At 51.1% G+C, this 27,498-nt stretch overlaps 1 protein-coding gene across 2 annotated transcripts; it reads right to left on the bottom strand.

Annotated features, from left to right (window-relative positions):
• Window positions 1-27,219, bottom strand: TNR (tenascin R). 2 transcript variants are annotated; one of them, XM_082766589.1, is made up of 21 exons: window positions 26,664-27,219; window positions 23,627-24,103; window positions 22,923-23,186; window positions 21,891-22,006; window positions 19,063-19,213; window positions 16,097-16,366; window positions 14,368-14,553; window positions 12,333-12,422; window positions 11,953-12,216; window positions 11,019-11,285; window positions 10,803-10,922; window positions 10,193-10,336; window positions 9,463-9,582; window positions 8,757-8,900; window positions 8,045-8,175; window positions 6,924-7,056; window positions 4,277-4,428; window positions 2,897-2,993; window positions 1,993-2,154; window positions 568-731; window positions 1-128 (listed from the first exon to the last, which is right to left on the bottom strand). In XM_082766589.1, the coding sequence occupies exons 1-21, from the start codon at window positions 27,157-27,159 to the stop codon at window positions 9-11; spliced, it is 4,068 nt and encodes a 1,355-aa protein (XP_082622715.1). In that variant the 5' UTR covers window positions 27,160-27,219; the 3' UTR covers window positions 1-8. The 2 variants fall into 2 exon arrangements, with proteins under 2 accessions (XP_082622715.1, XP_082622716.1); XM_082766590.1 differs by having other exon boundaries at window positions 8,757-8,894.
• Between the last annotated feature and the right edge of the window lie 279 nt (window positions 27,220-27,498).

The raw sequence follows: 27,498 nt of genomic DNA, 5'->3' as shown, positions 1-27,498 counted from the left end.
CGGCTGGCTCAGAGCTGTAGGGACCGTCGCTTCCTCCCAGAGACGTTACGGTGGTTGTAAGGTCGCATCTTCATTTCCACGAAGGGGATGGAGAACTCGTGGCCTTTCCAATGGTACCAGTTAATTCCCTGGCAGGAGGAAAATAGAGGTTCAGGGTAAAGAAAGACCCGTACGTGAAACTAGAGTGGAAGAGGAAGGAAACAAGCTTGACTGCCTAGAGAAGCCAGAAGGAAGAACCTGCTGCAGTGGGAACGAGAAGCTCTTCAGCTGCTGTGGCTTTGCTTGTTTTTTTCTCCCACAGCTCAAAGGTTCCTGATCAGGTTTGATGTATGCATTTTTTAGTGTAACTTAACAGCCTGCTATGGTAAATAACCAAGGCAGCCAAAGCGAGGCATGAAGCCCCAGTAGCTCAAAGGAGGCTTCGCTTGTTCTGGCTGCTACAGAGTCACCCCAGCTGTGATCTTCACCCCATGAACCGGCCACAGGGCCCCAGCCCCAGCCTGCTGCTGGGCTGGGTCCCACCACAAGGAGTGATGCTGAGGGTTCACAGCCCAGCTCGGCCCTTACCTGGCTGTGCCGGGCCTCTCCGTACTTGCCATTGAGGTTGGTCCGATGGCAGTTCTTGTACCACCAGGCCCCCTTGTAGGACATGGCACAGTTGGTCACAGCCACGTCATTGTCTCTGTCCTTGGTGGAGAAGGGGCGGCCCTGATGGTAGGTGAGGGAGTCCCCTGCGGAAAGAGATGCTGTTAAGGGCGATGGACAAACATGCTTGCTCTTGGCTTGCATGCCTCAATGCCCAAGCCATCTGGTCTTTCACAAGGAAATTGGGGTGTTCTAGTATGTGTGTCAGCCTATCGGTCACCAGCTCCAACAGCTGAAGGCTGGTGGGGTGGGGTGGGAATGACGTTTACTGGAACTGCCCACAGTTGGTTCATCTGAGGGCCTCTGCTGTTGAGTTGGGATCAGTGCAGACCATAGCAAATCCTAGAGCCTATTTGGATTTGGTAGGTAATTTGGTAGTAATCTGAGTCTGGATCTGAATTTTGGTGCTTTAGAAATGAACGAACCCCCCTGATTTCTTGCAGCTTGCATCTGCTGTATAACTGCAGGACTTTGTCATCCTCCTTCCCTCCAGTTATACAAGGGGAACTTCTCCCAGAGGAGACCAAGCATTTGTCTCTTGAACCAAGATGTTTGGCTTATCTTTTTTCCTCTGGGTAAGGGGTGTTTTGGAAGGCATGTGATGTCTTTTTCTGCCCAAGCCACCTCCTTGCTATGGGGAGAGCAGCTCCTTTTGGGGGAGAGAAGAGCACTGCATGAGTGCAGCTGCAGAGCTGGAAGCCCAGAGGGCTATTAAATCCAGGACTATTTTTCTTCCCAAGCTGTGGGAAGAGCTTTAAGCGAGGTTGACCCACACAGGTGGGCTCATGGAGGCTTGCAGTCACTGGACACTTCTATCCCAGCCAGAGGGGCTGTAGCTGTACCTCTACTCCTCTTCTCAGGGAAGAGACCCCATGTTCTCCTCCCTTCACCCACCATTTTCTGGTGGGCAAAGCTGCTGTGTCAACTGAGCAAACAGGCATGAGTGTCCTTGCAAAACTGGCTATGGTCTGGTCTGTGTGGGACAAACCCATGCAGAGGATTTCAGATTTTTCCATGGCTGTAGGGGAGGGTGAGAAACACACCCTGTGGCACAGCATCACTAGTGAGCTGAGGAGGCTGTTGAGTGAGGGGATACCTCTGACAATTGACCTGATAATCTGAACAGCAATGGCTCTGATATTTACTATCTGATCCCCGATGGAAAATTCCCTATGTCCTTAGTGTGATTTATCAGCCTGGTTTAACGTGATGAACTGCGGGAAGGCAGGAAGGACTATGGGTTTGCATCTTGCTGCTCCAGAAGAGCAAGCTCTGATGTTGGGATTCCCTCTACAGCTACAGAGCCACTGGTGGCAGGATTTCCCTACTCCACGGGAGGGGCTGTACCAGAAGTGCCATTGTAGTCTCCTATTCGGAGCTTGTAGAGGCTCCTGGAGTCGCCGATGGAGAACTTGTCGTAGTAGGCGTATGCCGCGTCCTGACCATCCCTCATGTCTATTCGCAGCTCATAGCGCCCCTGGGATGTGATCTTGTGTATGTTGTCCAGGCCTGGAGAGACATGCAGCGAGATGTTGGTGAGATGTGGCACCTGGGTCTGCTCTGAGAGCAAACAAAAAAGCTCCAGGCAAATAAACTGCTTCTGGGAAATGAGAGCAAGGAGAGGAGCCAGAGAGCAACTTCTGGTTAAACCTTTCTCTCTTGAGGCACTGGTAGGGGCTGAGCTCTGTCCCCACTCAAGCTTCAGCTTCCTGTGGCTATGGGAGGTGGGCTCAAGTCTCAGCTCTCTGCATGCTGCTGAAGCTGGGGGGAGCCCTGGTGCTGCTGGTGTTGCCCACCCACCTTGGGCTTCAGCTGAGGCATGAGACAGAGCGTGGCTATGCTGGAGGGCCGGCTTGTGTTCAGATCTTGGGAGAGAATGCTCCATTTCAGAGCTGGGTCAGATCTCCTATTCCCCCCTTTCCTACTTTGGGTAACTCACTGGCTAAGGCTGGGAGAGATCTTTGAGATGTGGTCCTCCATCACAACCTCTCAACAAGGGAAAATGCTGGCTCTTGAAGAGCCCCATCATGACCCCTCCTCAGCTGCCACATGGGGCACCCAGGGCACCTTCACAGCGTGCTTTTTGGTCCCATGCCCATGTGTGCCTTCCCGACACAGCATCAGGGAACAAACAAGGGAAGGAAAAGGGTCTGGGGAGTGCAGGGGAGTGGTGAGAAGAGACAGCTGGGGCTGGGGAGGAAATTGTGCCAACACAGTGAGCTCAAACCTGGCACCTCGATGAAGGTCTTACCCAGCCAAAACTCGTCCTCCAGGTTGCCGAAGCCGACGCGGTAATCTGCCCATTTCCGGAAGAAATCGGTCAGTCCGTTCTGCCGCCTCTGGAAAACCTGCAGCAGGGAAAATCCGGAGGAAAGCCCGGTGAGAAGTGGGACGAGCTAGCTGGGCTTTGGGATACACAATCCGGAGGAAAGCCCGGTGAGAAGTGGGACGAGCTAGCTGGGCTTTGGGATACACACAGCCTGGGGCGTGCTCTGCCCTTTCACAGAGCCTTTCAGGAGAGAAAACTGCAATGCCCAGCTGGGGCCTGTTAATTTCAGCCATGCAGTCAATTCGGGTGCAGACAGGTAAGCTAAAGACAAGCTAGAAGATTATGGCATATTAATGCCATAATGGGCCTAGGAGGGAAGATTCAGCTTCAAACTCCCTGCTGTACCCACGGCACAGTTTCTCTGGCTTTCTAGCACGTGATTTCTGTTTGGCCGGCTCCTCTGTGATACCCAAGGGGATACTCTGAAGCAGAGTGAAATTTCCCAGCTAAAAAAAACAAACACAAAACCACTGCAAGAACTCAGCGTTTGAGGAAGCACTTTTTTTTTTTTTTTTGGCCTTGTTTTGACTGTACATCAAGGGGGGTTTTGGGTAATACATGTGAGCGAGTGTTTGACACGAATAACATCAAAGTGCCAGAGCATTGTTTACCTAGGTTGCCAGTCCATCTAAGTCAAGACAAGCAGTGATTGTGCAGTTCAACAGCAAAACAGGCATTTGCATCTGAAATGCTCCTGTGCAGACCCAATCTGGGTGATGCCTGACACCATCATATTGCAGGCTGTGTGAATCATTCCTTATGAAAGCTCCTAGACATTAATTTCATTTCTAAAACAATAAATCAGCTCAGCTTCACTCACAGATTTTGTTCTCTAAAAGCACTGCAAATGTGTCAAATAAATCAAGGGGCATTTCTCCAAGTGTAACTATTATTACTGGAGCGTGGGCCATTCCCCATGGCGTGTGAAACGAAGCGAGCAATATTAAGCCTGCTCTTGTTCCTGCGCGGCGTGGTGCTCAGCTTTGCTGGCAGGATGGGGCTTGGCTCCTTTGCGATGGGGACAGCGTGTACGGGGGCTGCAGGGAGTGGTTCTGTCACTGTTCCCATTGAGCTGCAGTCTCTGGGGTGATGCTGGGGCTGCTGTGCTGCTGGAGGTGCTGCCCGTTAGGAGAGCTGGGGGAGCAGCTAGGGTTTTGTCATGATGCAGGCAGTATAGGGCCACAGCACCTTCTTGTTCCTCTAGGAACAGCCTGTGTTCCCAGGAAAGACACTATTCAAGCAATCAACATCTGAGGGAGAAGGAAAACATCAAAGCCTGCCCTTGGTGCACTCGCTACTCACAATCCAGCCGCCCCCGTCCGTGGTCATGTCGCAGTACACCTGCACCCGCTGGCCGAGGTCCCCGTTGATGGAGATGGTGTAGACGCCACTCAGCGTGTCTCCGTTCATCAGGTGCTGGGCACAGTCCTGAGGGTTGGCAAAGATGCGGCCACCTGTAAAATTAAAAAAAATATATAAATCGGGCAGGGGAACAACCTTTCCGCGTGTCTTGGGCCCTGCTGGTTACAATCCAGGAAGGGTCTAACTTGGCTTCTGCCAAGTCCCATGTTATTCTGCAAGGCGGTGGCCACTTCACATCCATCAGCATTGGAGAATGTAATGGAATAATCTCTGCACATATTAATTAATCTCCTACACATCCTGTATTGGAAAGGTGTGCGGTAACATCATGGTGAGTGATGAGGCTCACTTCTTGGCCCATCTTTCTGCACCGTGTCTGAAACCCTGGGGTTTAAGCTGTCACTGGCGTATTTGGACAGCTGTGAAAATACCAAAACCTGTTTTCCTCTTAGGATTGCCAACTCTAAATAAGTTTTTATGATTTTACTGACTCCAGGGGAATGCTCCTGATCGATGTCCTTGTAAATGATGTCAGACTTGCACTGGGCTGATAGTCGCTTCAAAATTGAGTAGGAATTCATTCACGTGAGATGCTGGAGATTGACAGCATGAGCCCTGTGGCCGTGTTCCAGGTGTCTTCCGTTGAAGACACATCTCATTTGGGGGACAGAGCTTAAGGGAGTCTCAACTGTGAGATCTCGGCAGCAATAGGAGGTCAGCTCTGTGTTCATTTTCTTTCTCATTTACTGTGAAAAGGGGACCTGCATCTTTTTTTTTTTTTTCTTCCATTGTCCAGATGACAGGGTACAGAGTAGGCAACGTGGATGTTGGCTTTCAAGAGCCTCTCGAGAGGAGACCTCAAGAGGGCATGAGGGATGTGCTGCGTGCACCCATCCTGACTGCGTGACACCAGGACAAGGGTTCAGAACATCTGTTACTTCCCAAACCCCTGTGCCCTGAAGACCCAGGGGCGGTCGTTTTTTCCAAATATTGGAGATCCCCTATTTTTTTCCTGCCTCTGCAGTTTGTAGCACAAGGTCTGGTGAGACAGCGTTCACATTTTGTAGCATTCAGCAATGAAAACTGCTTCAAAGACATCCACTCTAGGCTCCCCTGAGCTCTGTGGAGATTACTTGTTTCTTAATTTATATTCATATCTTTAAGAGCCAAGCAGACCTTGAAAGGCATTTCAAACCACTATAAATTATAAATATTGTATCTGTTTCTTCCTTTTGTCCCATCTGTATACAACTCCCCAAGAACCTTATGCAAACATGAAACAAAGCGGCAGAGCTATTAATATGTCAGAGGGAATGGAGGAAACCTGGGATGTGTACTGTGAGCATAAGGAAGCAAAACATTTTAAATTAAGCCTTTTTTTTTTTTTTTTTTCCCTTTCATTTTCTTTTTCTCCTCAAACACAACTCCTCCTTTTCTATGGGGTAGATAGGGAGAAATTGGTTTCCTGCTAACGCCTACCTTAAGGCAAATTAAACCTCTCTTCAGATGCTGCATTAGCTGGCAATAATGTCTCTAATGCCATCAAGGTCCCAAATTTTTGTTTAATGGAAGCAGTGCTCTCATTGCCTGATGTGAGTGGGTTTCTGCTGATTTCTCTTTGCTAAGAAGCCATCCCTGAGAGGTTCTGTCCCTGACTCCAGAGCAGCCTCGAAGATTACAGACATTTTTCCGTCGCCTGCCTGAATTGCACTGGCTTTATGCGCCCACATAAGAGATGAGAAAAACAGGAGAGCCTCATCCATAGAAAAGAGTCTTGTCTTTTTTTTGTTGACGTAAATAGTTTCTATTATCTCTTGAAAGCAGGTGAGGGGACCTTTGCATGTAACGAGGATGGGGAAGTGTATTCACAGCAGATTCAAAGAAAACTCTCTTAATCGAACTGGCAGCACAGATGGGGGGAATTTTGGTGTAGGGGCATGGGCATCATCCTCTGGCTGCTCAGTGCTTTTGAAGCCCAGCAGAAATGCAATTGTATTCAGCCCTGAACAAAATGCACTCTGGCCATTAAGTGCATGGTTCTAATGTGAACGGTTGCAGAGGGTGGGGGCAACAGTGACATTTTCACTCAAGCTTTGTTCTTGCACGTGTGAGCACTGTGGTGGCTGTGAGTACCTATCACTTGATTTAGAAAGGAAACCATTCCCCTTGCCTTAGCAGATCGTGACTTCTCTCTAATTAGGTGGGGGAGGAATAATGCAACCAGACAAAATCGGTGGGATCACAGTCCTGAAGGCATACAGACTCTGCTTTGCTCTGCCTCCACTAGAGGTGGTAGAGATGCCTTGATATTCACACCAGGTCAGACCATGTCTACGGTGTGGGGAGATGAACCAGGTCTCTCCCAGCTCACTATAAGACTGTGGTGGCACATGTTGTCAACTTTAATGTTTTTCCCTCTAGTTACCTGTTTGAGGAGAGGCAAGGGCAAGGCAAAGGGCCTGGTGGAAATGGGAGAGTGGGTGCCCGGCAGCACCATGGGTCATGGAAATGAGTACACCTGTGGATCTGATGAAATGCTGCTTGAGGAGGAACAGCCCATAAGGGTGATGAGTGGTGCAAGCCTCACCCGTGGTGAAGGTAGTGGAGATGAAGCCGCTCCGCATGGCGTTTTGGGCAGCTTGCAGGCGCACGGTGTACTCTGTGGTCTCAGAAAGCCCCTCCAGGCGGATCCACGTGTCCTCGGCATCCACAATCAGCTCCTGTACATGGGTCCCAGAAGGAGGTAGACACCAAGAGCAACAGATGAGAAAAACGATGGGGAGCCTAAAGAGCAAGCGAGGAGGGAAGGGAAGCTGCAGCCCTTGGTGCCTGGCTGAGGATGCTGCATGGCTGCTTATGACCCCTGGACTAAGTCAGCAGGAGGCCAGTGGATCACCTTTGGGATGGTGCAGGTAAGACAAAGCTAGCTGGTTCAGATGCAGGAGGTTTAAATGCTTGCATTCTGTGTGCTCTATTTACCATCAGTGCTGGGACCTGCACATCCTCAATACTGGGCATGACTGATTGCCCAAGCACTGTAAGGAGCAGAGCTGGCCAAGCTTGGATACCAGACAGTTTTGGCTCCATCAGATGTTGTCAGGTTAATTTTTCTGGTCATCAGCCAATGCCACACAGCGTTGTATTGAACCCCTTCTGCAAAGCTGTTGCCCTTTGGCTGCTGCAAGCCAGTCGTGCTGGCAAAGGAAGTAAGATAATTTGCAGTGACACACTTCTGCTAGTGTTTGTAGCAGTTCCTCCAGGCAGACAGGTATGGACACACTCATTAAGTAATCAAATATATTGTATTGCAGGATTAATTAGCTGTCTGTGCCTATCTTAATCTTTGCAAGAAGGGCAAACCACTTTGTTAACATCTCTGTTTGCTGGATATTTTTTTTCCTGCCTCATCTTGCTTCACAATTGTCTTTCACAAGCTGTGAATTTTGTCTGTTCCTTCAGACTTCCCAGCTATACCCTCTTTGTCCAGACTTGCCTGTGTGTGCAGAGACTTTGCCCTAGGCAATCATTTTCAGCTTTCTCTGATTGTTTATCTAAAGTAAGTTTTGCTCCTGAAGAGCGTAGTATGCCCTTCTGGTCTCCCTGGCCTGGAGAGCGCCTTTTTTTTGCTTTGTTGGGTTTCCCCTGCTCACTTCTCCGTGATCTCGGTGTCCCCCGCCTTACAGAGCCCCTCTCTCTGGGAGGACTCACCTTGCGGCTGCCGTCGGTCGATCTGTAAGTCATGATGTAGTTCTCGATCTCTCCCACGGGAGGCAACCAGGAGAGGAGGGCACTCCGCCGAGTGACTTCGCTTGCAGTCAAGTTGCTCGGAGGATCCAAAACTGCAAGGGTGGATGGGCATGCAGGGAAGTACAGGTCCTCACACACATCCCCCCCTCCCAGCCTGCTCAAACCTGCTCCCTATCCCAGTGGGTTGGGATTCGACCCCCCCCCCCAACCCTGTGCTACAGCCCAAAGTCCATCCTTGCCCTCAGTTTCCAGCCCTGATCACCCATCCCCTGCAGAGCTCTGCAAACCTCTAAAAGCCCTCTGCATGCTCTCTGAAGTGGAGTGTCTCTGAAATGCATGCGATACTGGGTCTATCAAGCTCCTTGGAAACTAAAAAGGTTGGAGACTATGGCCTTGGGAAAGAAGGAGACCAAGTCAAGGGTCTTCTCAGGAAACTACATCCAGGGGAAATCAAAGAAAGAGGTGGATGGATGTTGAAAGAGTGAAACTGAAGATTAATGTTTCCAGTGGTGAAATTCCTGTTCTTGTGTTGTGTCCACACCAGCCCTTGGGTGTCCTTTTGGCACATGGCTACATTATTTGTAATGAGAGTTTAGGCTCAGACTTTTTGGCCTCTTTTCCTGCGGTGGGCGAATGGCTGGGGGCATACAACAGGGCACGTGTCTGTACGTACGAGTTGTGAAGTTGGTGCTGATGGTCTGGCTGGTGAGGGGCCCGTTGGTGGCGTACATAACGACCGTGTAGGTGGTGCTGGGCAGAAGGTTGGTCAGCTGGTACTCCTGGTTGGTCCCATCCACAAGAATTGTTTCTCCTGCAACTGTAAGCCAGAAGAGGTGAGTTAGGATAGGAGCTCCTCTGAAATACAGCTGAGAGCATGACCTCACGGTCAAAAAAACTTATATTGCTGAAATACCGTGTTCAGGAGCTGAGCAGCAGGGGTGGTACTCAGTCTGAAGGATGGTCTTATTTTGCCACAGTGCATATATTTGCCCGCTGCTTTCTTTCCCTTCTATAGCAGGACTCATGGGCTTGCCACATGTTGGGTTTGCGTGGGATGGGAGATGTGTGGGGACTTGCTTGCCCCTGGGCTGCCAGCGGGCCAGTTAGTGAAGTGGGAGAATCCCAGTCCCCATGTGGACTGCCATGCAATGGGGCTGGTGGTGGGCAGTGGAGATACATAGGACCCCTGCAGGATGCGCTGGTGCCCGGGGATGGGGAAAGTCCCACCACCCACCAGCAGATGCGTTCCCAAAGGAGGGACTCCTTCCTGTGGGGGACGACCACCAAGCTCCCAGGATTAAGGTGGGGGAGAAGTGGAGGTGAGCTGAAATGGAGCCCCAGCAAAGCTTGCAGCAGAGGGTTGTGGGGTCTAATCGCACCTGCGTGGCGGGTGAGGACAAGGACGTAGCTCTCCACGTCCATCAGCGGCGAGTTCCACTGCAGCAGTGCCTCCGTGGGGGTGATATTGGTGGCCGTGACACCCAAGGGGGCATCCATGGCTGCAGAGGGAATGGATTTGGACAGTCAGGTGCATGAAGAGACTGGACTGCAAACTGGAAGGGCTTCTTGTGGGCCTGCCTCGATGCCCAGGCACACATGCCTGTAGAAGAGTTATTGCTGCCCTAGCTGGAGAGCAAAGCTTGCACTGCTTTGCTACTTGGCCTTGTCTTCCACTGTTTTCTTGATGCATGGTATGGGAAGTTAGGTTTTTTGTTTTGTTTTGTTTTAGGTTTTGAGGAGTCTGCAGATAGCAGAGTGTTTTATTCTTGTAATAGATGCTGTTTGTGTTAGGGCTTTGACACATCTTTCCCCAGGGATTATTTCTGGAAGCCTGTACTTCCTTTAGGAAAGGTTCTTATGGGTGTCCAACATCACTTCTCTGGCCTGGTACTCAGATTTATTACTCCCTCCATGACAATCCATGTATATATGGGAAAAAGTTTCCTTAGACATACTTTGAAAGTCCGCAGTGGGCCCTTGTGAGCCCCACTCATCATGAGTGAGAACCATTAGGTTCACCCCACTCTCACCTGTCTGATTGCCAGCACAAGCAGGGGCCAGAGCTGGCACAGTTTGATCACTGCCTGTCCCCTAGGAGCCCTGTCCCACCTGTGTACGTGGTGATGGAGGCCACTTCACTTTCCTCTCGGCCCCGCACGCTTTTCACCCCAATCTCGTACTTGGTGGCAGGCTGCAGGCGGTGGAGGCTGTACTCGGTGGCATCACTTGCGATGGCAGCGCTGTCTGTCCTCCCTGCAGGGACAGAGCCAAGAGCATTGGTGACACGGCTGGTCCCTGTGTCCCGTGGGGAGGAGAGGGCAATGCCACAAACCCCCTCCGGGGCTGACAGTGGGGGCAACTGGGTTCTGTGCCTGCAGGTGGATGCCCCTGTGCTGGCTTGACCTTTTCAGCATCATAGACAAAAACTGAGGCTCAGGGGTTGGAGGTGAGCTGGGGGAGGCTGGTGGAGGAGGTGGGATCTGGGGAGCTGTGCTGGTTGTGGCTGGGGTCATGCAGTGGTATGGGACTGGCCTCTGCCCCTGATCCCATCCCCAGCAGCTGCTTTTGCACCACCTTCTCCAAAAGAAAAGGAAAAGCAAAATGGGCTGCAGCTATTTGGACACTTCTAAAGCCCTTTCCTTAGCTTACGTCCAGGACCACATGCACCCTGGGGTACAGCACTGCCAAGAGGGAACCTCCACGACGTCCCACACATTACCTTCATTGGCACGGTAGGATATTCTGTAGTGGTCAAAAGCAGCGACAGGAGGGCTCCAGTAGACGATCATGGAGTCCTGGGTGATATTGCCCACCCTAAGGTCCTTCGGTGCATCCATCCCTGGTGAGATGGAGCAGAAAGCAAAGCTGTGGGAGGCAGGTCCACTCCCCGTCCCCTCGTCCTCCCTCCCGGGGGGGCCCTGTGCCCAGCGGGTACCTGTCGTGATGGAGCCCACAACGGGCTCGGAGCTGACCGCGCCATGGACGGCCACCAGCGACACCAGGTACTCGGTGGACGGCCGCAAGCCTGTCAGGCTGGCATGCTTGAGGGTGCCATCAAGCACCAGCTGCTGCGCCGCCTCCTCATCCCGGGGGCTGTAGGTGAGGACCAGGTGGTCTGCTGGTGGGGACGGGTCACTCCACGTGATGTTCACGCTGGAGGATGTCAGCTGGGAGAAGTGCAGCTGTGTGATGGGCCGGACCCCTGCAAACCGGAGAGGGGAGGATCAGCCCACGCTGTCTGCAGTTCCCAGCCTCCAGGTTGTACCTAGTGCTGTGCACCAGTGCTTGCCTGGCAGATAGCAGGCAGAGGTGGCAAAGCCCTGGGTCTGGGTGATCTGGTGGGCTGAAACTGGGATCCAGAGGCAGAACTGGGAGGAGGAAATTATGTTTTGCTCAGCTCTGCCTGCAAACATGCTCCATCCCAGCTCTGTGTGATGAGTGGTGGAGCCATCCTGCTATACCTGCTGTAAGCTGTCTGGGCTTCTCAAATTTTTTTTATTTTTTATTTTTTTTTTTTCCTCCTAGAGGTGCTTTTGAGGCTCCTCAAGGCCTGTTTTCTCCTCCTTATGGACACACGGGCCACTCTGACCACAGAGGACAGCAGGGGCTGGCAGTTCCCCCAACCCCACATCCTTGTTATGGGAGCCTCCAGCCAAGCAAGCATGGTCAGTGCCAGCATCTGAGGGGACAGGACCCCTGCACTGGCAGGGCCATCACACTTCTCAGGTCCATGGACATGCTCTCGTGTGGATGGATTGCCTCCAGCTCTCATGCCTGTCACCATCTCATGCGTTTTGGTGCCAGGGACGTGTAGGCTGGTAGCAAAGCCAGTCCTGTGCTTGGCCTCTGCTCTGCTTCTTTTTCTTTACCTGTGAAAGCATCCACGGTGGCCTCCAGGCTCTGCTGACGTCCCCTCTCAGCGATGATGGTGATCGTGTACTCTGTCCCGGGCTCCAGCTCCGAGAGGGTGAGCTGTGACTTTTCTGGGGACACTGTCACTTCGGAGGCCATCCCTGAGGCAGGGGTGAAGGTGACTCGGTAGTGGTCGATGGGACCCATGGCTTTGGTCCAGGCCAGTGAGATGGATGTCTCCGTGGAGGCCGTCACCAGGAGGTCCCGGGGGCTGTCAAGCTCTGTGGGTTGGGTGTTGCAGATGCTTGTCCCCACGCACGGGTTGTCCCATGGGGGATGTGGGAGCTGGTGGTGGTGGGGCATAGGATCAGGCTGTGCTGAATGGGGCCAAACTCACCGGTTCTGGCGTTCATGGTCGCTGGCACGCTCTGCTGGCTATCCATCACGGCCGTAATCCCAATGCCATACTCTGTCCCCGGCACCAGGTCTGCCAGTGGGTGGAAAGGACACAAAGGTGCATGAGAGCAGCACCTGGATGGGTGGTCCTGGGGTGTGAGCCCTCCATCCCATGGCTGGGGACTGGGGGGCCCTACTGTTTGTCCCCAGGATGACCAGCTGTCCCACAGCTCAGCAGCTCCTCTGGGTGTTGTAGGAGAGCTGAGCATTTTTTAAAAGCCCCCAGATGCCTTTGGATAGGGAAATGGGATTAGTCTAGCTCAGAAATAACCAATTTATTAAAGCTGTTACTGAGGTCTGCGGTAATTGCTGGCATCAAGACAGAAACTGTGTGAGAGAGAGAGGGAGTGAGCTGAGATGGGAATGATAAAGTAGCTGTATTTGTTTCTGTAGTGATTCAACATCAAATATTGTCACAGGGTTGGTGTCTCAAAAAGAAATACATTATGCAGAGTAAATGAAACACACATTAATTAGTAAAGGCACAGTCTAGCTGGGAGCCGACTCAGGCATGTTGCTTGTGGTGGACGTATCCTGTGGTTCTCTCGCAGGGAATGGGAATCAAGCTAATCAAGATAATTTCCTCTACACCTGTTGCTGGTGGCTGCTTTATCTCTGTGGGACATCTCCTGGGTCTGTCTATCTCCCCTGCTTGGCATTTGGCAGCTACATTTATCTCCTCCCAATGGTGTATTGATCTTTCCCACTGGGTTAGAGAAAGCCATAAGCCTTCCAGCCCTACCTCTTCTCTCCCAGCGATTTTGGATAGGGAAAAATCACCAATATTTCTGACAGCTGTGCCAATTCACATCTCTGGAAAGAGACTTATGGGGCAGATCAAGGCTTGCTGGGTTTTAAAATTTTTGATAAGCTCTGCACAGCACCATTCCTCATCACTTTTCCTGGGGACAAAAGAAGGCTTTTATTCTGTGGATCCCACCAGGTCCTCAGCAGCTGGAAATCCACCTCAACAGGCTGCACCAGGGGTAAGGAAACCCTAGAGGAAGGGGCTGCCACGTGCTTGAAGCTACGTGAAGCTACGGAGAGGCTGTCTTCAGCTCTCCTGCCAGCTGCAGTGGTTGTCCTCTCTTCCTCTCCATCTCATCTAGCAAGGCAGCCCATGACCTAGAGAACACGGGACCAGATCCCCCATCCCTTAGACTTGGTGCTGCCATGACTGCATGTTTGCATTTGACTTTTCCACTGAATGTACTTGTTCCTGTAGACACAAATGGCAGAGGTGTTTGAACCTGAGATAATATGTGGAAGAACCTGGTGCCATGCTATAGTGAAGATCTAGATGAGTGTCAAGCTTAATGAATGATTTTTTTTTTTAAATATAGAAGCAATTTTTTCCCTCTAAAATGCCACTAGAGCTGCAAATTTGGCAGACAACCAGTTGTAGCTGAGAAAGGAAAATAGGTCTTGGATGGTTCTTCATGGTGCTCTTGCAAAGGGTGTTTGGGATGTCCCTGGTGAGGTTGGCAGTGGGAGGTGGTGGTGTTTGCTGAGCACAGTGACACCTGCATGTTAGCCTGGACTATGCAGTTCTGGAGGTACTTGCTCAGAAATGGCATCCCTGGGTCTGGGTTTGTTTTGTACGGATTTGGAAAAAAGCAAAGAACTCAATTACGGGGTATCAGTATCCCAGCAAGGGGGTGGGGAATAATATTTTTCTCTAGATCAATCTAAAACACCTTTCTCTCCCCATTTCTCACTCTGCCCCTTGCCAGCTCTGTTTGGGACCCTGGGACCGAGGTGCACCACTGTCTTCCTAGCTGAGCAGCACCCCAACCCATGGAAGGAAAATAGAGCTCTGTCCTGAGGAAAACCTTCTCTCCAGTAAGCAGAAAACCCCAAATCAGCCTCAAATCTGTGCCAGGGCCAGGGCAAGCACACAGTAGTGCTGGTCTGGGCTCTCCCTTACCCTAACTGCTTGTGAGGAGGATGAGTATGATGCGTGGGTGGGGGCATACCTGTGAGGGTGGCCCGGGTGGTGGGGCCAGTGTCCCGTGGCACCAGAACCTCGTGGTAGTGCTCTCCAGCTAGGGTGCTGTAGACCACCCTGTAGCTGTGTGCCTCCGCCTCGCTGTTGTCCCAGGCGAGCTCAAGGCTGGCGGGTGTCCGTGAGCCCACCCGCAGGTTCTTGGGGGCATCAATCTCTGTGTGACACAAGGGAGAGAGGCACAGTCTCACCACCAGGCTCTGGGAGCCATGGCGAGGGGACCCAGGTGGCACATCCCCATGGCTGGGGGGCATCTGCTGTCACCTCCTACTCAGCACAGACCTGGGGGTGCCACTCGTGAGTTCACTGGGACCAAAGCTATAAAGCCACCAAACATTGGCCTGAACTCCTAGAAAACCTCGAACATCTTTGCAGACTTGTTTGTGCTCAGACACTGTCCAGGCTGACCAAGTGGTTTATTAGTGCTGCCGAGGCTGTGTGCCTGGATTTGCACGGTAATCCCTCCTGCGAGCAATGGGTTTGGGCAGGGCAGGGTCTGGTGGCTGCTGAGTGTTGCTGTGAGCAGGGCATTAACACCTGCTCTGGGTCTGGCCTCAGGAGGGTTTTTTTATGCTGTCATTTAGAAATAAAGCGAGGAAGGCCAACTCAGTGAAGCAATCGCAAAGAACATCTCATCCTAAGTACATACCTACACAGATATATACACACACAACTCACACACTGCGGTTATTGTAATAGGAGCCTAGTATCCACCAGTGATGTACATGACAAGTAATTTATATGCCATAAAAGAGCACTGATTTATGCTCTCTACCTCTTCCTTTATGGCATGGTAAATTAAACCTGTTAGCTATCTGCAGGCTCAACATTAATTAAGGTTTTACTGACCAGTTCGGCTATTCATATACGATATAAAATAAGATAACTATGTTTTTGACTGGGCTGCTTCCAGCTGCTTGATTGCCAATTTTTCAGGCAATGCCTTGGCTCTCAATGCTGAGCGGGTACAGGAGCATTGTCTTAAATTGAGACCTCCCTGGTGCACACTGATCTGTGGGTGGTATTAGGGAAGTAAATTGCTGTGTTTGTGGGGGTTGTTTAGTTTGGAGAATGGGAGGCTGAGGGGAGTCCCCATCGCTATCTGCAACTCCCTGACAGGAGGCTGCAACAAGGAGGGGATTGGTCTCTTTTCTCAGGTGACAAGCAATGGGACATAAGGAAAAGGCCTCAAGTTGTGCCAGGGGAGGTTAGACTGGCCATTAGGGAAAATTTCTTCACAGGGAGGGTCAAGCACGGTAGTGTGCTGCCCGGGGAAGTGAGGGATTCCCCATCCCTGGAGGTATTTGAGAGACATGAAGATGTGGCACTGAGGGACATGGGTTAGTGATGGGACTCGGTAGGTCAGTTTGATGGCTGGACTTGGTGATCTAGAAGGTCTTTTCCAACCTAGATGACCCCATGATGTTATGATTCCATTTGTTCTGTAATGGGATGCAAGACACCTTCCTCCAGGTGTCTTCTCTTGGACCTGCACCCTAACCATCCCACTGCTTCCTCCCAAGCAGCAGCCCAAACCCTGAGCTCATTCATGCTGGGGAGAAAAATCCATGCTGCTAAAGCATGGACGCGTGCAGTGAGCCTTCAGGGGGGGCTGGCACTGCCCCCACTCCCCCCACCCACCCACCCACATGCCCGCCATATGCTTTGGCCTCAATCCCCCGGCCAGCTCCTCCGGCTACCTGTGGTGAACTGGGCGAGGGCCGGCCGGCTCTCGTTGGCACCCCGGAGGGCGCTGACGGCGAGGTGGTAGCGGGCACCGGGGCGCAGGGCCTGCAGGGAGTACTGGCTGAGGGGGGGCTGCAGGCGGAAGGTGGTCCTCCCGCCCTCCCCGTCCGCCAGCCCGTACTTCAGCAGGATGGCGTCCACCCGGGCACGCGGGGGCGTCCACTCCACGAAGGCCACCGTGTCGGAGACGTCCCGCACCAGGATCTGCGTCGGGCCGTCGATGACTGCGGAGGGTTGGGGGGAAAGGGGTGGTGGTTATTTGGGGAGGGTGAGGTAGGGAGTGCAGCAGATACGGGAATTCAACCTGACCTTCAGAGTGGCGTGGATTAAAGGTCATGTGGGCGAGGGACTTGACCCCTCCAACTCCAGGTGCTCAGGAGCCTGGTCCTGGTGGGTTCCCAGTCCCTTATTCCAGTCTCCTGGCTCTTTCTCAAACCCTCTGCACTTCCCCCTTATCTCCTCCTCAGCTTTGAACACCAGAGCAGGACCCAGTAGCTCTCCGGTCAATGCCCATTACAGATATAATGAAACTTCTGCCCTTCTCTCAAGCTGGGTGTTGGCAACAATTCCTCTTGGGCTTTTTTTCAGGAGGCATTGCCTGGGATAAAACCTCCTACATTTAGCTGTGGTCCATTTTCTTTGCTCCTAGATAACTGCTCAGACTCAGCAACGCATTGAAAAACATAGTTTTCCTTTGTGCCAGGCTCTTCAAGCCATTCAAACTGCTCTTATCGATGATCTCCTTCCACTCAATTTACTCTTTTCCTAGCCCTTCTGTCATTGAGAAAATTTATCAGCAATGATGTTATGTCTGTTATGCCTTTTGAAAAGCATTGACAGTGTGTTAAATAACATGGGGCCAAGGACTGATCCAACCATCAAGAGCTGAGGAACGCCTCTAGAAATGTTCCTGCTTCAGTGCCAACTCCCGCTTTGTAGCTAAGCTGAGGGATCAGCTCCTGGAGCTGTCAATGTGTCGGTGCTGGGGGGAGAGAAGAAAATGCCACTGGTGGGTCCTTGTAACCAGCTGGGAGTGGGGCTATGGTGGGTGTCCACCACCGAACCCGCTCACATAAAGGGGATTTAGCTAAAGCATTCATACAGGAGAGAGACTAAGACTGTTTTGGACATTTTTATCTCTTTTGCGGAGAATCAAGCTCTTTCTCCTCCTGGACCCGCCAGTGCTTATCCCAGGGCCCAGGTGAGGGATGTTTTGAGTCCTGTGGGACCATCAGCATCTAACTGCTGCATGGATGGATGCTCCTGTGCCGTGGCACTGCTAACGCACTGGCAACCTGTTTGATCGCTGCTGTGACCAGAAGGTGGGGAAAAAGGCACGCTGAACTATCTTATAGTTCAGACTGTACTGCATATGAATATGGCCAAGGTACTGTACGTATCAGAAATGTCACTACATAATAAAGGTGTGCTGAATCCTGTACCCCTGGGTGGGAAAGTGCTGGGGGAGATGTGCATGGGCAGGGGTGAGCAGGATGCAGTGGTGCTGGAGAACATCGAGTGCTGCTCGGTCCCAGCACGAGGTGCTGAGGCAGAACAAGGGTGGTGGGGGCAACACTGTGGGAGCACTGCAGAGGAAGGCAGGCCAGCGTAAGGACCCCTTCATGGAGAGAACCAGGAGCCCACTGGCCCAGCTGCGCTCCCCCTCACTAAGGTCAACCACTGAGTTTGATGTACCAGCCTCTCTATTTCTTTCCCCTGCCTTCCTAAGGAATGGGAAAGGTTTCGGCTCGACCAGGAGATGTCTCTGTTAAGCCGTGTCAAGCAGAGCAGGACTGTGCTGAGAAAGCCCAGATCTTCAGCAAGCCAGGGGCTGCTGCTGGTGAGGGAACCCTCCCTTCAATCCACACCACCTCTGCCTCCCCAAAACCTCAAATTTAGCAGCCCGGAGAGAACAGCACCTTGTTACAATCCTCTGGGAGCTATCAAAATGCTGTTTCCATTTGCAACAGCTTGGACAGAGGTAGAGGTTTGCCTGGCTGCCAAGGCGGGCTGCAGCAGCTCTGGCCTGGAAAGCATCTTTTCCCTGCACTCTGCCCATTGCCATGTCCTCCTTGGCGCGGAGGAGACCTTATTCTTCATCAAGCTGTTTCTGGCTCCCTGCCCCAGTGCCTAATTTGCCTGAATGGGTGGGAGTAGAGGGTGTTTAGTAGCATGAAAGCAGGTGGGAGTTTTAATCTGCTACAGATGAGTAGGCAGTGCAATTACAGAGACGGTTCTTGGGGGTGTCCTTCCTCCAAAATGTGGCTCAGGTGAGATAAGCAGAGAAGAGGAATTATTCTGTTTCTCCAACTATATTAATACAAGCTGACCAGAGCCATGGCTCCCAACCCCATTAACCTTACCACTCTTTTTGTGCTCTCAGCAATTTGAAGGGAGAGGGTCAAAAAGTCTATTGCTGTGATGCACTTCTAGCTTGGGCACTTGGGTTGTGCTAGGCATCCAAATTCAGGATGTTGGATTGAAGAAAACCAATTTTGTGTGCCTGATGCCCCAAATATCTGGCTTGGACAGCTTTTTGGCCCTGTTTTTTTTTTTTTTTTTTTTTTTTTTTGAGCTGGTTTTGCTACAGGAGGGCTGCAAGCTCCCCGATACAGTGTATGGCAGAGTGGCTACTGGTGCTGGTTGGCTATACCCTGATTGCCAAATATCATTAGATCCAAATATCCTCAAATATCATTAGAGAGGCCACTTGGTGAGACAGTCAAAACCCTCATTTTGAGCCAAGTGGGAACCCAAACTCATGTATTTTCAGATTACAAAATATCCCTGCAGAAGACATCACTATCTTTATCCATGTTGGGCTGCAGGGATGCTCTTGCTTCTGGGACCTTATTTTGGGGATGAAACATGGGATGCTGCAGTCCTTGGCCACATGCTGCCTGGGGCTGGGCTCACTCACGGGTGGAGACGCTGTCGGAGGCAGGGGGGCTCCTGGCTTGGTCCTTGAGGGCCACCACGGTGACGGTGTACTCCTCACCCGGCTTCAGCCCTGTCTGGTTGAAGGTGGTGACGGTGCTGGGGAGCTGGGCGATCACACCGCCCTCGTTGTTCTGCCAGGGGATGGGGTGAGAAAAAGCATCGAGAATGAGAAATGGGTTAAAACACACACACACACAAAGCTTTTTAAGGATGAATACAGGCGGATTCCACACATCCAGTCCTATACCCCTCACACTGATATGTCCCACCATGGAGATGTAGAACCTGGGGTGAAGTCACCCACGAAGTGTGAAGCACCCAAGATTTTAGGCTGAGAAATCCTTCCTTCCCCATCCCCTTTTTCTCTTCCTCCTCCCAGCCCCCCCCCGCCCCTTCCCCCCCTTTCTGTACTTTGCCATCTGTATATCTGCTGTTCCCCAGAACAGAAAAGATAATAAAAAACAAACCCTGCACTCCTTTTGCCTGCATGGCTGTTATTCAGGTGCCAGGATCTTTCAGCATTTCATACAGGGATGAAACCGTAACATCTTTATTTTGGCACCCTGTCCTTTTAAAGTATATTGATTAAATTTGCTATACTTTGTGTTTTGTGCTCTGAAAAACTCAAGTCTTTTAAGTAACTGCAAATGTCACCTTCCCTGCCAGTGTTTGGACAATGGATCTTTTCTTCCTGCTGTCTTCACCAATGATGCACTAAACAAATCTCTGCACATAGCTCTCAATTCATATTAATCTATTTTTCTCATTAAACAGGAAATCTTCCATTTTATCCATAAGTTGCCATCTTACCTTTCCTAATTTTCTTTTCTAAATCTGTCATCACTTCTGCTTTTCACTGATCACCATGCAGAGCTGGTCTCATTACCCCAGATATCTCTGCATTGGTTTTAGTTCCCATTTCTTCCCCCAGTACAAGCAGCAGATGTGCAATCCCCACCTGAGACAGTTTTTGGGGACCAATAGCAATGTGGGGGTGCAGAGAGTGGCTTGCTCAGGGGGAGGGTGTGCACACCCCTGTGGGGCCACCAAGGACAAAATTAGTCTCCTCACACCCTGTTTTTGGAAAGGCAGATTGACCTCGATTTGCAAGCCCACAGCATAGGGGTTATTTACAACAACACTGCTTTACTGATGTTCTTTTTTATTATATAAATATATTTATTTATTTATTCACGTTGCCACCTCTTGGACTAGATTTTGCTTTTAACTGGGGTGCGGCAATGGTTTTGTGTCTGCCTGAGCAAGCGTGACTCCCAGGCAGCCGGGGACACAGCACCCTCTGCCTTGTTTTGGGAGAAAAGCCACTGGTAGAGACTTGAGAGAGTCTGATTTCAGCAGCAGGAGCAAAACCGCATCTTTACAATGCAAGACCACATGCCTGATGGACAGATGTTAAAATTAAAGCCCTGTGAGCTGCAGCCCTTCCCTCCTCTGAAAACCTGCCCCAAGGAACATCCATCCTTTTGCACTTTATCCCTTTGTTTCCTGAAAACTTTCTCACTGGTTTTAAGCTTATAAAAGGGAAATGAGAGACAACAAAAAGGGAAATGGGAGACAAATGGGAGTTTGCATTAGTTTGCATTAGGCTGGCTTAAGAAAAAAATATTGCTGATGTCACTGTGGGAGAGAAAGTTACTTCTATCCCACAAATTCCTTACCCTAAAATGTGTCTATACCCATTTATCTGTTCCAGGGGAATGTTGTTGAGATTAATTCACGTGTATTGGTGAAATGCTTCAAAGATACGCTGGGTTTTCATTACTAGGCTCAGGTGGCCTTTTCATGGCGTAGCCTTATTTCATTCCAAAATACGAAATTTTTGTATTCCATCCCAGTGCCCTTAGGTTTGTAACCATGGTACCCAAACTTTGCCTTCCAACACAATTTGTGTATCTAAAATTGCACCAAGATGCTCCCAGCCCTTTTTGGAAGTGGGGAATGAGTTATTTCAAGCCCTCAGGTCCCTGTTTTGTGCTGCGTCTCATGACGCTTTGCAGTTAAGAGCTGTTAAAACTTTGGGGCCGAGTTCTGCTGTGCTCTAACTGCCCAGAGCTGCCTCTGACTCCAGCGAGGATTTTGTACAAGAGAAAACGGCATAATTGAGCCCTTAATCAGCATTTCTTTTACTGCTGAGGATTGAATGCCTCTTATAAAGAGGCTCCATATACAATTGAAGCTATACTTATGGCTAAATGGTCTAGAAATTATGAATATAGATGAAATACTTGATGTACAATTTTTGTTACTGCACATGGAAAATATGTGATATTTAGGGCAACACTTTCATCCTTTTCATCTTTTCTGGCACCAATTCTACCTGTTCATCACCACAATTAAAATGCCGTGGCAGGAATTATCTGAGCATGTGGCTTGAGGAAGCTGGAGGTCTGAGAGCTAATGGCTGGTTGGTTAGGTCTGGGCTTTTTGGGGTGGCTTAAGGTGCAGAAAGATAGGGGGAAGGGTCATGGCAAAGGAGATGGAAGGGAAAAAGAGGAGGTGGCAACAAGAAGCAGCAAAGCTGGAAGATGTCCTTATATATATATTTTTTTTGAGGGGGGGGAATTTCTTTGAGAACTTGTGTCTTGATAACGAAGACTGATGGGGAAACACTAGCCATCAATTTGAGTTTGAGATGTTTGGGGTTGTCTGACAGGAAGCATGAAAACTGCAAAACAAGGTTGTTGTTTGTTTGTTTGTTTGTTTTGGGGGGGAGGGTATTTGGCCCTGCTGGCTCAATATGGTTAGGGTGTAACCGCAATGCTGTGCTGGGGATGGGGGTAGTGGTACCTTGGGGATGAAGCTGATCTCCCAGCCATCAAAGGGAAAGGAGAAGGGCTCCCACTGCACCTCCGCCGTTGTCTCTGTGATGGTCTTGAACTTCAGCCCCTGCGGTGTGGCCAAGTCTGGAAGGGATCAGGAGGTGGTGAGAGCCAGAGCATCCTCCCTGAGGCTATTTTGTTATCAGGACGATAGAAATGAGGCCCTCTTGGTCCATGTTAGCAGTCATTGTCCCTTTGTCTCCCCTCTGAAAGGGCTGGAGGGAGAGGAAGGGGATGCCCTCCCTTGCAGCATCCTGATGCATTGCAACTAATGACACCATGCAAATGAACTGAGCAATGGGGTTGCAAAAGGGGTATCTGGATAGCTTGTTTTCCCCTTCTCTATCTGTCTTGTTTCCAAGGATGTTTTCTGGAGGCTGCTGTCACAGTTTTCACAGTATTCCTGTTTCCTTCTTGTGTGTTATGGTCCCAGACAGCACTAGTTATCTTGTGATGGACAGCAACATCCCTTCTTGCTGCGCTATCACCTGTATGGTGGGGATTTGTCATGGGGACTCCATCCAGAACAGGGAGCAAAATCTGTGACTTTTACAATATATCACAAATATGTAAAGTATTTGGGGCTCTGGGGGCTTCAACTAAACAGTGGATGTTTCCTTGATTTTCAGCCATTTGGGTTTTCAAACTGAGACTTCCTGTGGAGAGTGGACACATCTCTGCCTCTCCTATATCCCCATACAGATATATATATGGATAAAAATACTCCCAATATATATTTTTGAAGGCTCAATTTTCTGCTGCTAGAAGGTTTTCATGGAAAATGTGAGTCAGCTTGAGCAAGCTGCACAACAACATGGCAAGGCAATGTGTTATGTTAGGAAAGCCATCCTAGAAGATGGCAATTATGAAATGGATTAACCCTGACAGACTGCTGTGAAAGCTCCTCATTACACGGGCGAGCGCTGTCTTCTTCAGCCACCTGACAAGCATCACCCCTGGTTATCTGGGCACCGACTGACAAGTGCAGTCAGATACTTACTGGTTGTCACCTTGGCGGTAACAGGGATGCTCAAGACATCGCTGATGACCGCGTAGATGCTGACGTTGTAGGCGACGCCTGGCTCCAGCTCTGTGATGGTGATGGTGCTCCAGTCCCCAGGCACCCGCTGCTGGAGCTGGGTCCCCCCCGGCCCCGCCGGCTGGTAGGAGATGACGTACTCGGTGGCTGCTCCAGGGCTGTCCCACGCCAGCTCGATGGAGCCGTCGGTAATCCCCGTCACGCGCAGGTTTTCGGGAGGAGCCACTGATGAGAAGGGTAGAGGGAAGGAGAGCATCAGGACACACATGGCTTATCCTCTGGCCATGGGTAAGGGAGGGTGGGCCTCTTGGCTGAATGTGGGTTTGGGCTCTTGGCCAGGGATCAGCTGTGAGTATGTAGTGTTACCTGCAACTGCAAGCCAAAGGGCCAGGAGAACCTGATTGCACTGCTGTTGTAACAGGAGCTTACCACCAACATTTGGACATGAGTCACTGACTTTTAACTCACCTCCCAAACTGCCATGCATAGAATCTTTGGGCACAGGGACAGGAGGGAGGCAGTCAAGCTGCTGCACCTGAGCAAGTCCTGCATGTTGTGCTCTACCATCTATGTGTTCCTCCCAAGCTTTGTGGTGCTCCTATGGGGCTCTGGACACCTCGAAGCCCTTCCTCACACATTAGGATCTGTCACCCCACACACCTTACCTGCTGAGCAGTCCTGCCCTCCATAACCATCCTCGCAGACACAGATGCCATCCTGGCAGATGCCACGTCCACTGCAGGCATTGGGACACCGCAACCACCCGCAGTCCTCTCCGGCATAGCCCTCCACGCACACACAGGTGCCGTTGGTGCAGTACCCCTTGCCCGAGCAGTCACGGGGGCAGCGGGGCTGGGAGCAGTCCTCCCCAGCGAAGCCCTCCTCGCAGACACACTCTCCATCCACGCAGAGCCCACGGGCACCGCAGCCGGCGGGGCAGCGGAGCTGGGAGCAGTCCTCACCGCCGTAGTCATTGTCGCAGACGCACTGGCCCTCCAGGCAGACGCCACGGCTGGAGCAGCCCCGGGGGCAGCGGGGCTCCGAGCAGTTGCTGCCAGCCCAGCCCTCGCTGCAGACGCAGCGGCACGACTCCAGGCTGAAGTTCCCATGGCCGCTGCACGGCAGGGTGTAATCCAGGCGCCCTGCAAAAGGACCCAGGGTGGGCGGTCAGAGCCCCGCCGCTGGGGCTCGGGGACGGGGTGCAAGCAGGGGGAGCATGGTACTCCCTACAGCTGCGCTCCCCTGGCTCAGGGGAGTTGGTGGCTTTAGGGCTGGAGAAGGCATGATTTGCAGGATGGGCGATGCTGGGGCTTGTGTTAGGCTTCAGGCGTGTCCCCTCTGGAGCTCTGGCCTCCATGGGGTGCCATCAGCCCTATCAGGTGCAAGAGCTTCCTTTGCTTTCTTTTTAGCTCCCCAGACCTCTTAGTGGGGAAACAAAACAAAACAAAAACACAACAAACAAACAAACAAAATCCTTTCCTGTCCAAGTCCTCTGCACCTGCCACAACTTAACTGGCTCTGTTGTCTGTTGTCTCCTCTCCACCTGCTGTTTCACCGTACAGTTGAGAGGTCCTGGTCTCTTACAAGAGGCAGCTCTGTACCCAAAGACATCATGTCTGCCCCTACCCTGTTGACTCTGATTGGGATAGAGCTGTTGGCTTTGCACACGGGTTCAGATAGAGAATCACAGGATCATTTAGGTTGGAAAAGACCTCAGAGATCATCTGGTTCAACCTTTAACCCAGCACTGCCAAGTCTCCCAGCAAACCATGCCACCAAGCACTACATCTACATGTTTTTTGAAGACCTCCATGGATGGTGACTCAACCACTTCCATGAGCAGACTGTTCCAAGACTTCACAACCCTTTCAATGACACAATTTTTCATAATATCCAATCTAGACTTCCCCTGGTGCAACTTGGGACAATTTCCTCTTGTCTTCAATGCGCATGGGGGTTGTGGGAAAGTAGGGAAGACAGGGAGCCACCACTTGCAGTGTCTCCCTGTCACTCAGCAGACTTGCTCTGGGGAGGGGATGGGCACATGAGGATAAGGGATAAGTTGCTCTGACTTTGCCAGAGCTTCCCGCTATTCCCCCATGACATGGACCTGATGCTCCAGCTTTGGGTTTACCATTCTGACTTATTTTTCTCCTGCTAATTTTCACTGCTTTTCTTTCTTTTTCTGTGTAAAACACAGAAGAAGAGAAACCCTTCCAGCCCTTAGGAAGCCTCTACACCATGCAGAGCACAAACCACTGGACTTTTTGTCCCCTCAGCTGAATTTCTCATCCTATCTATTACAGCTCTGCCTATGGCATAGGCATCAGATACTCCTGTAGAAGGGCTTAGTTGTATGCTGTGCCAGACAGACATATTTGGGTGGCTTTGCAGAATACTTCCCACATTGGGAATGGTGATCAGGTTCTCTTCAGAGCCCAGCCACCAGTGGAGTTATCAAAGAGAGAGAGTGCTCGTATGTTTGCTGGAAGACAGCAGCTTTCTGTGGGGAAGCACCTCAGGCTGCGGGGTTGGGATCCTGATCTCGTTTGCAGTGCAGTGAATTGAAAGCGACTCAGGTAAAATGAATGAGATTACTCCAGTTTTACCTCGGTACACATCTGCGATCCGAGTGGAGGCTCCAACAAGTGATAAATGTTTAATGGGACGGGCTATGTATGTTGCAAACAACCCAAATTCGCCCATCAGTATTTTAAATGAATTCCTTTAAATCAGGTTTTTCTCGTTGTGCTTTCCACTTGGTTTTAACCCTTGCTGTGCACACATCTGTGGCCTGCATGGGTGTTTTCCATCCCCTTTCATCCAGTCACACTGTTGATGGGAGCCACATCAGGAGCGCCCCAGCAGGACTGAGCTGCACCAGGTGCCCTTCCAGACAGCACCTTTGATGAAGCTACCTGAGATGTAGGAAGCCACTTGAGAGCTAGCACCTGCACTACTGAAAGGTAGCCTCTAGCCCAAATCTTTCATAACCCATCTCATTATTTCATTATCTCATATTACAGAGGGAACGAGCTGCATCTTTACCAAAGAAACCCTGATGGGTTTCTCAGAGAGCTTCAACAATTGCATGCATTGTTATTCAGATGAAGTATCCTGTTGATGGTTTTGTGCATTTGTTATAGGTTTTGTTTGAGTCTTTTAAGGCAATAGAAGTTGTTCTCTGTATTTATTTATTTATTTATTTATTTGCTTACATTTTCATAGGCACTGACTGTCCCTGCAGAGAAGATGAAGAAGCTTATTGCTGGCTCCTGCAGTGCTGCCTTCAGCCTGGGGACAGCCGAGGAGAACAGCAGATATTTCTCCCCTCCCTGCCCCATGAACAGTGGCAGATCTTTAACAGAATTGTGGGGAGAACACAGTTGGGGAACTCACCCTTCTAACCCCTCAGCAGATGTAATTTTATTTTTAATGAGATTTTGGCTCTGCCCGGCGGGTACCTTTTTGATCATGGGGTTTTCACAGCAAGTGAGCCTTGGGCACTTGAGTTACTGAATCCTCCCAGGGACTTTCCTGTCTTGGAGGCTCTAAGCTGGGCGTTTCCCTAAGAACACAGCCATTAGTGAACATAGGTTTTCCTCCATCACTACTTCGAGTGGCATCACCATCTCTGCATTTCTCCTGCCTTCGGCTCGAGCCCTGAGCCCCCAGCAAGAGCTAACAGGATCACATTACTACCTGTGGCTGCATTTTCTTGGCAGCAATTGGAGTTGCATTGGTCGCGGAGCATGGAGACCTCCCTCTCCAGCATCTCAATCCTGCTCAGCAGCTCCTGCAGGGACGGGAGGGAGGTGGAGCACTTGCAGGCCTGCTTGGGCAAGTTAATCCTGTGGGTGAAGGTGACCTGGCTCTCGCTGTCGGAGGTCTGCTCCGTGTACTCCGCCAGCCTGTCGTCTTCTGAACTCACCTCCTCGGCCGAAGGCTTGAGCATGGAGGAGCAGCAGCTGTCCAGGGGGATGTTGATGTTGTAGATGTGGTGGAAGACCATGGGCTGCTCTTTGATGGGTGGACTGCAGTTGGCAAGACCACCCTCCTCATCCACGGCTGGCCGCTCGGCTGGCTCTGTTGTCACCTCCAGCCGGCACTCGAAAGGCTTGAGGACGGTGCCCAGCAGTAGCAAGTTGAAGCTGAGGAGCACGTTCCTCAGCACTGGGTTTTCACTGTCAGTCCCCATTTTTCTGGGACAGGGAAAAGCCTTCTAAGCCAGCCTTGGTCAGCCAAGTGGAGGGAGGACCTGAGGACACAGAAGAAAAGGGAGCATTGTTGGCACAGGCCCTGCAGCTGTGTGCAGGGTAGAGAAGCAGAATTGTCCAGAGGGATGTGGGGCCAGCTCAACATGAGCACAGCCCTGTTGGCTTTGCTGAAGTCCAGACTGGGTCCAGGAGGAACCCACAGGTGGTGGGGAGCAGGTGGGCCTCCCCCTGCCCACCTTTGGGCATGCTGCCCCTGCCTTCTGGTGCTGATGGCCCAGACCTTTGTGCCACCCCAATAACCCCTGGTGCAGCCCTCAAAT

The sequence above is a fragment of the Aythya marila genome, assembly GCF_965140915.1.
Source record: "Aythya marila genome assembly, chromosome: 8".
NCBI classification, from domain to species: domain Eukaryota; kingdom Metazoa; phylum Chordata; class Aves; order Anseriformes; family Anatidae; genus Aythya; species Aythya marila.
This window is presented reverse-complemented; position numbering and strand designations above follow the sequence as displayed.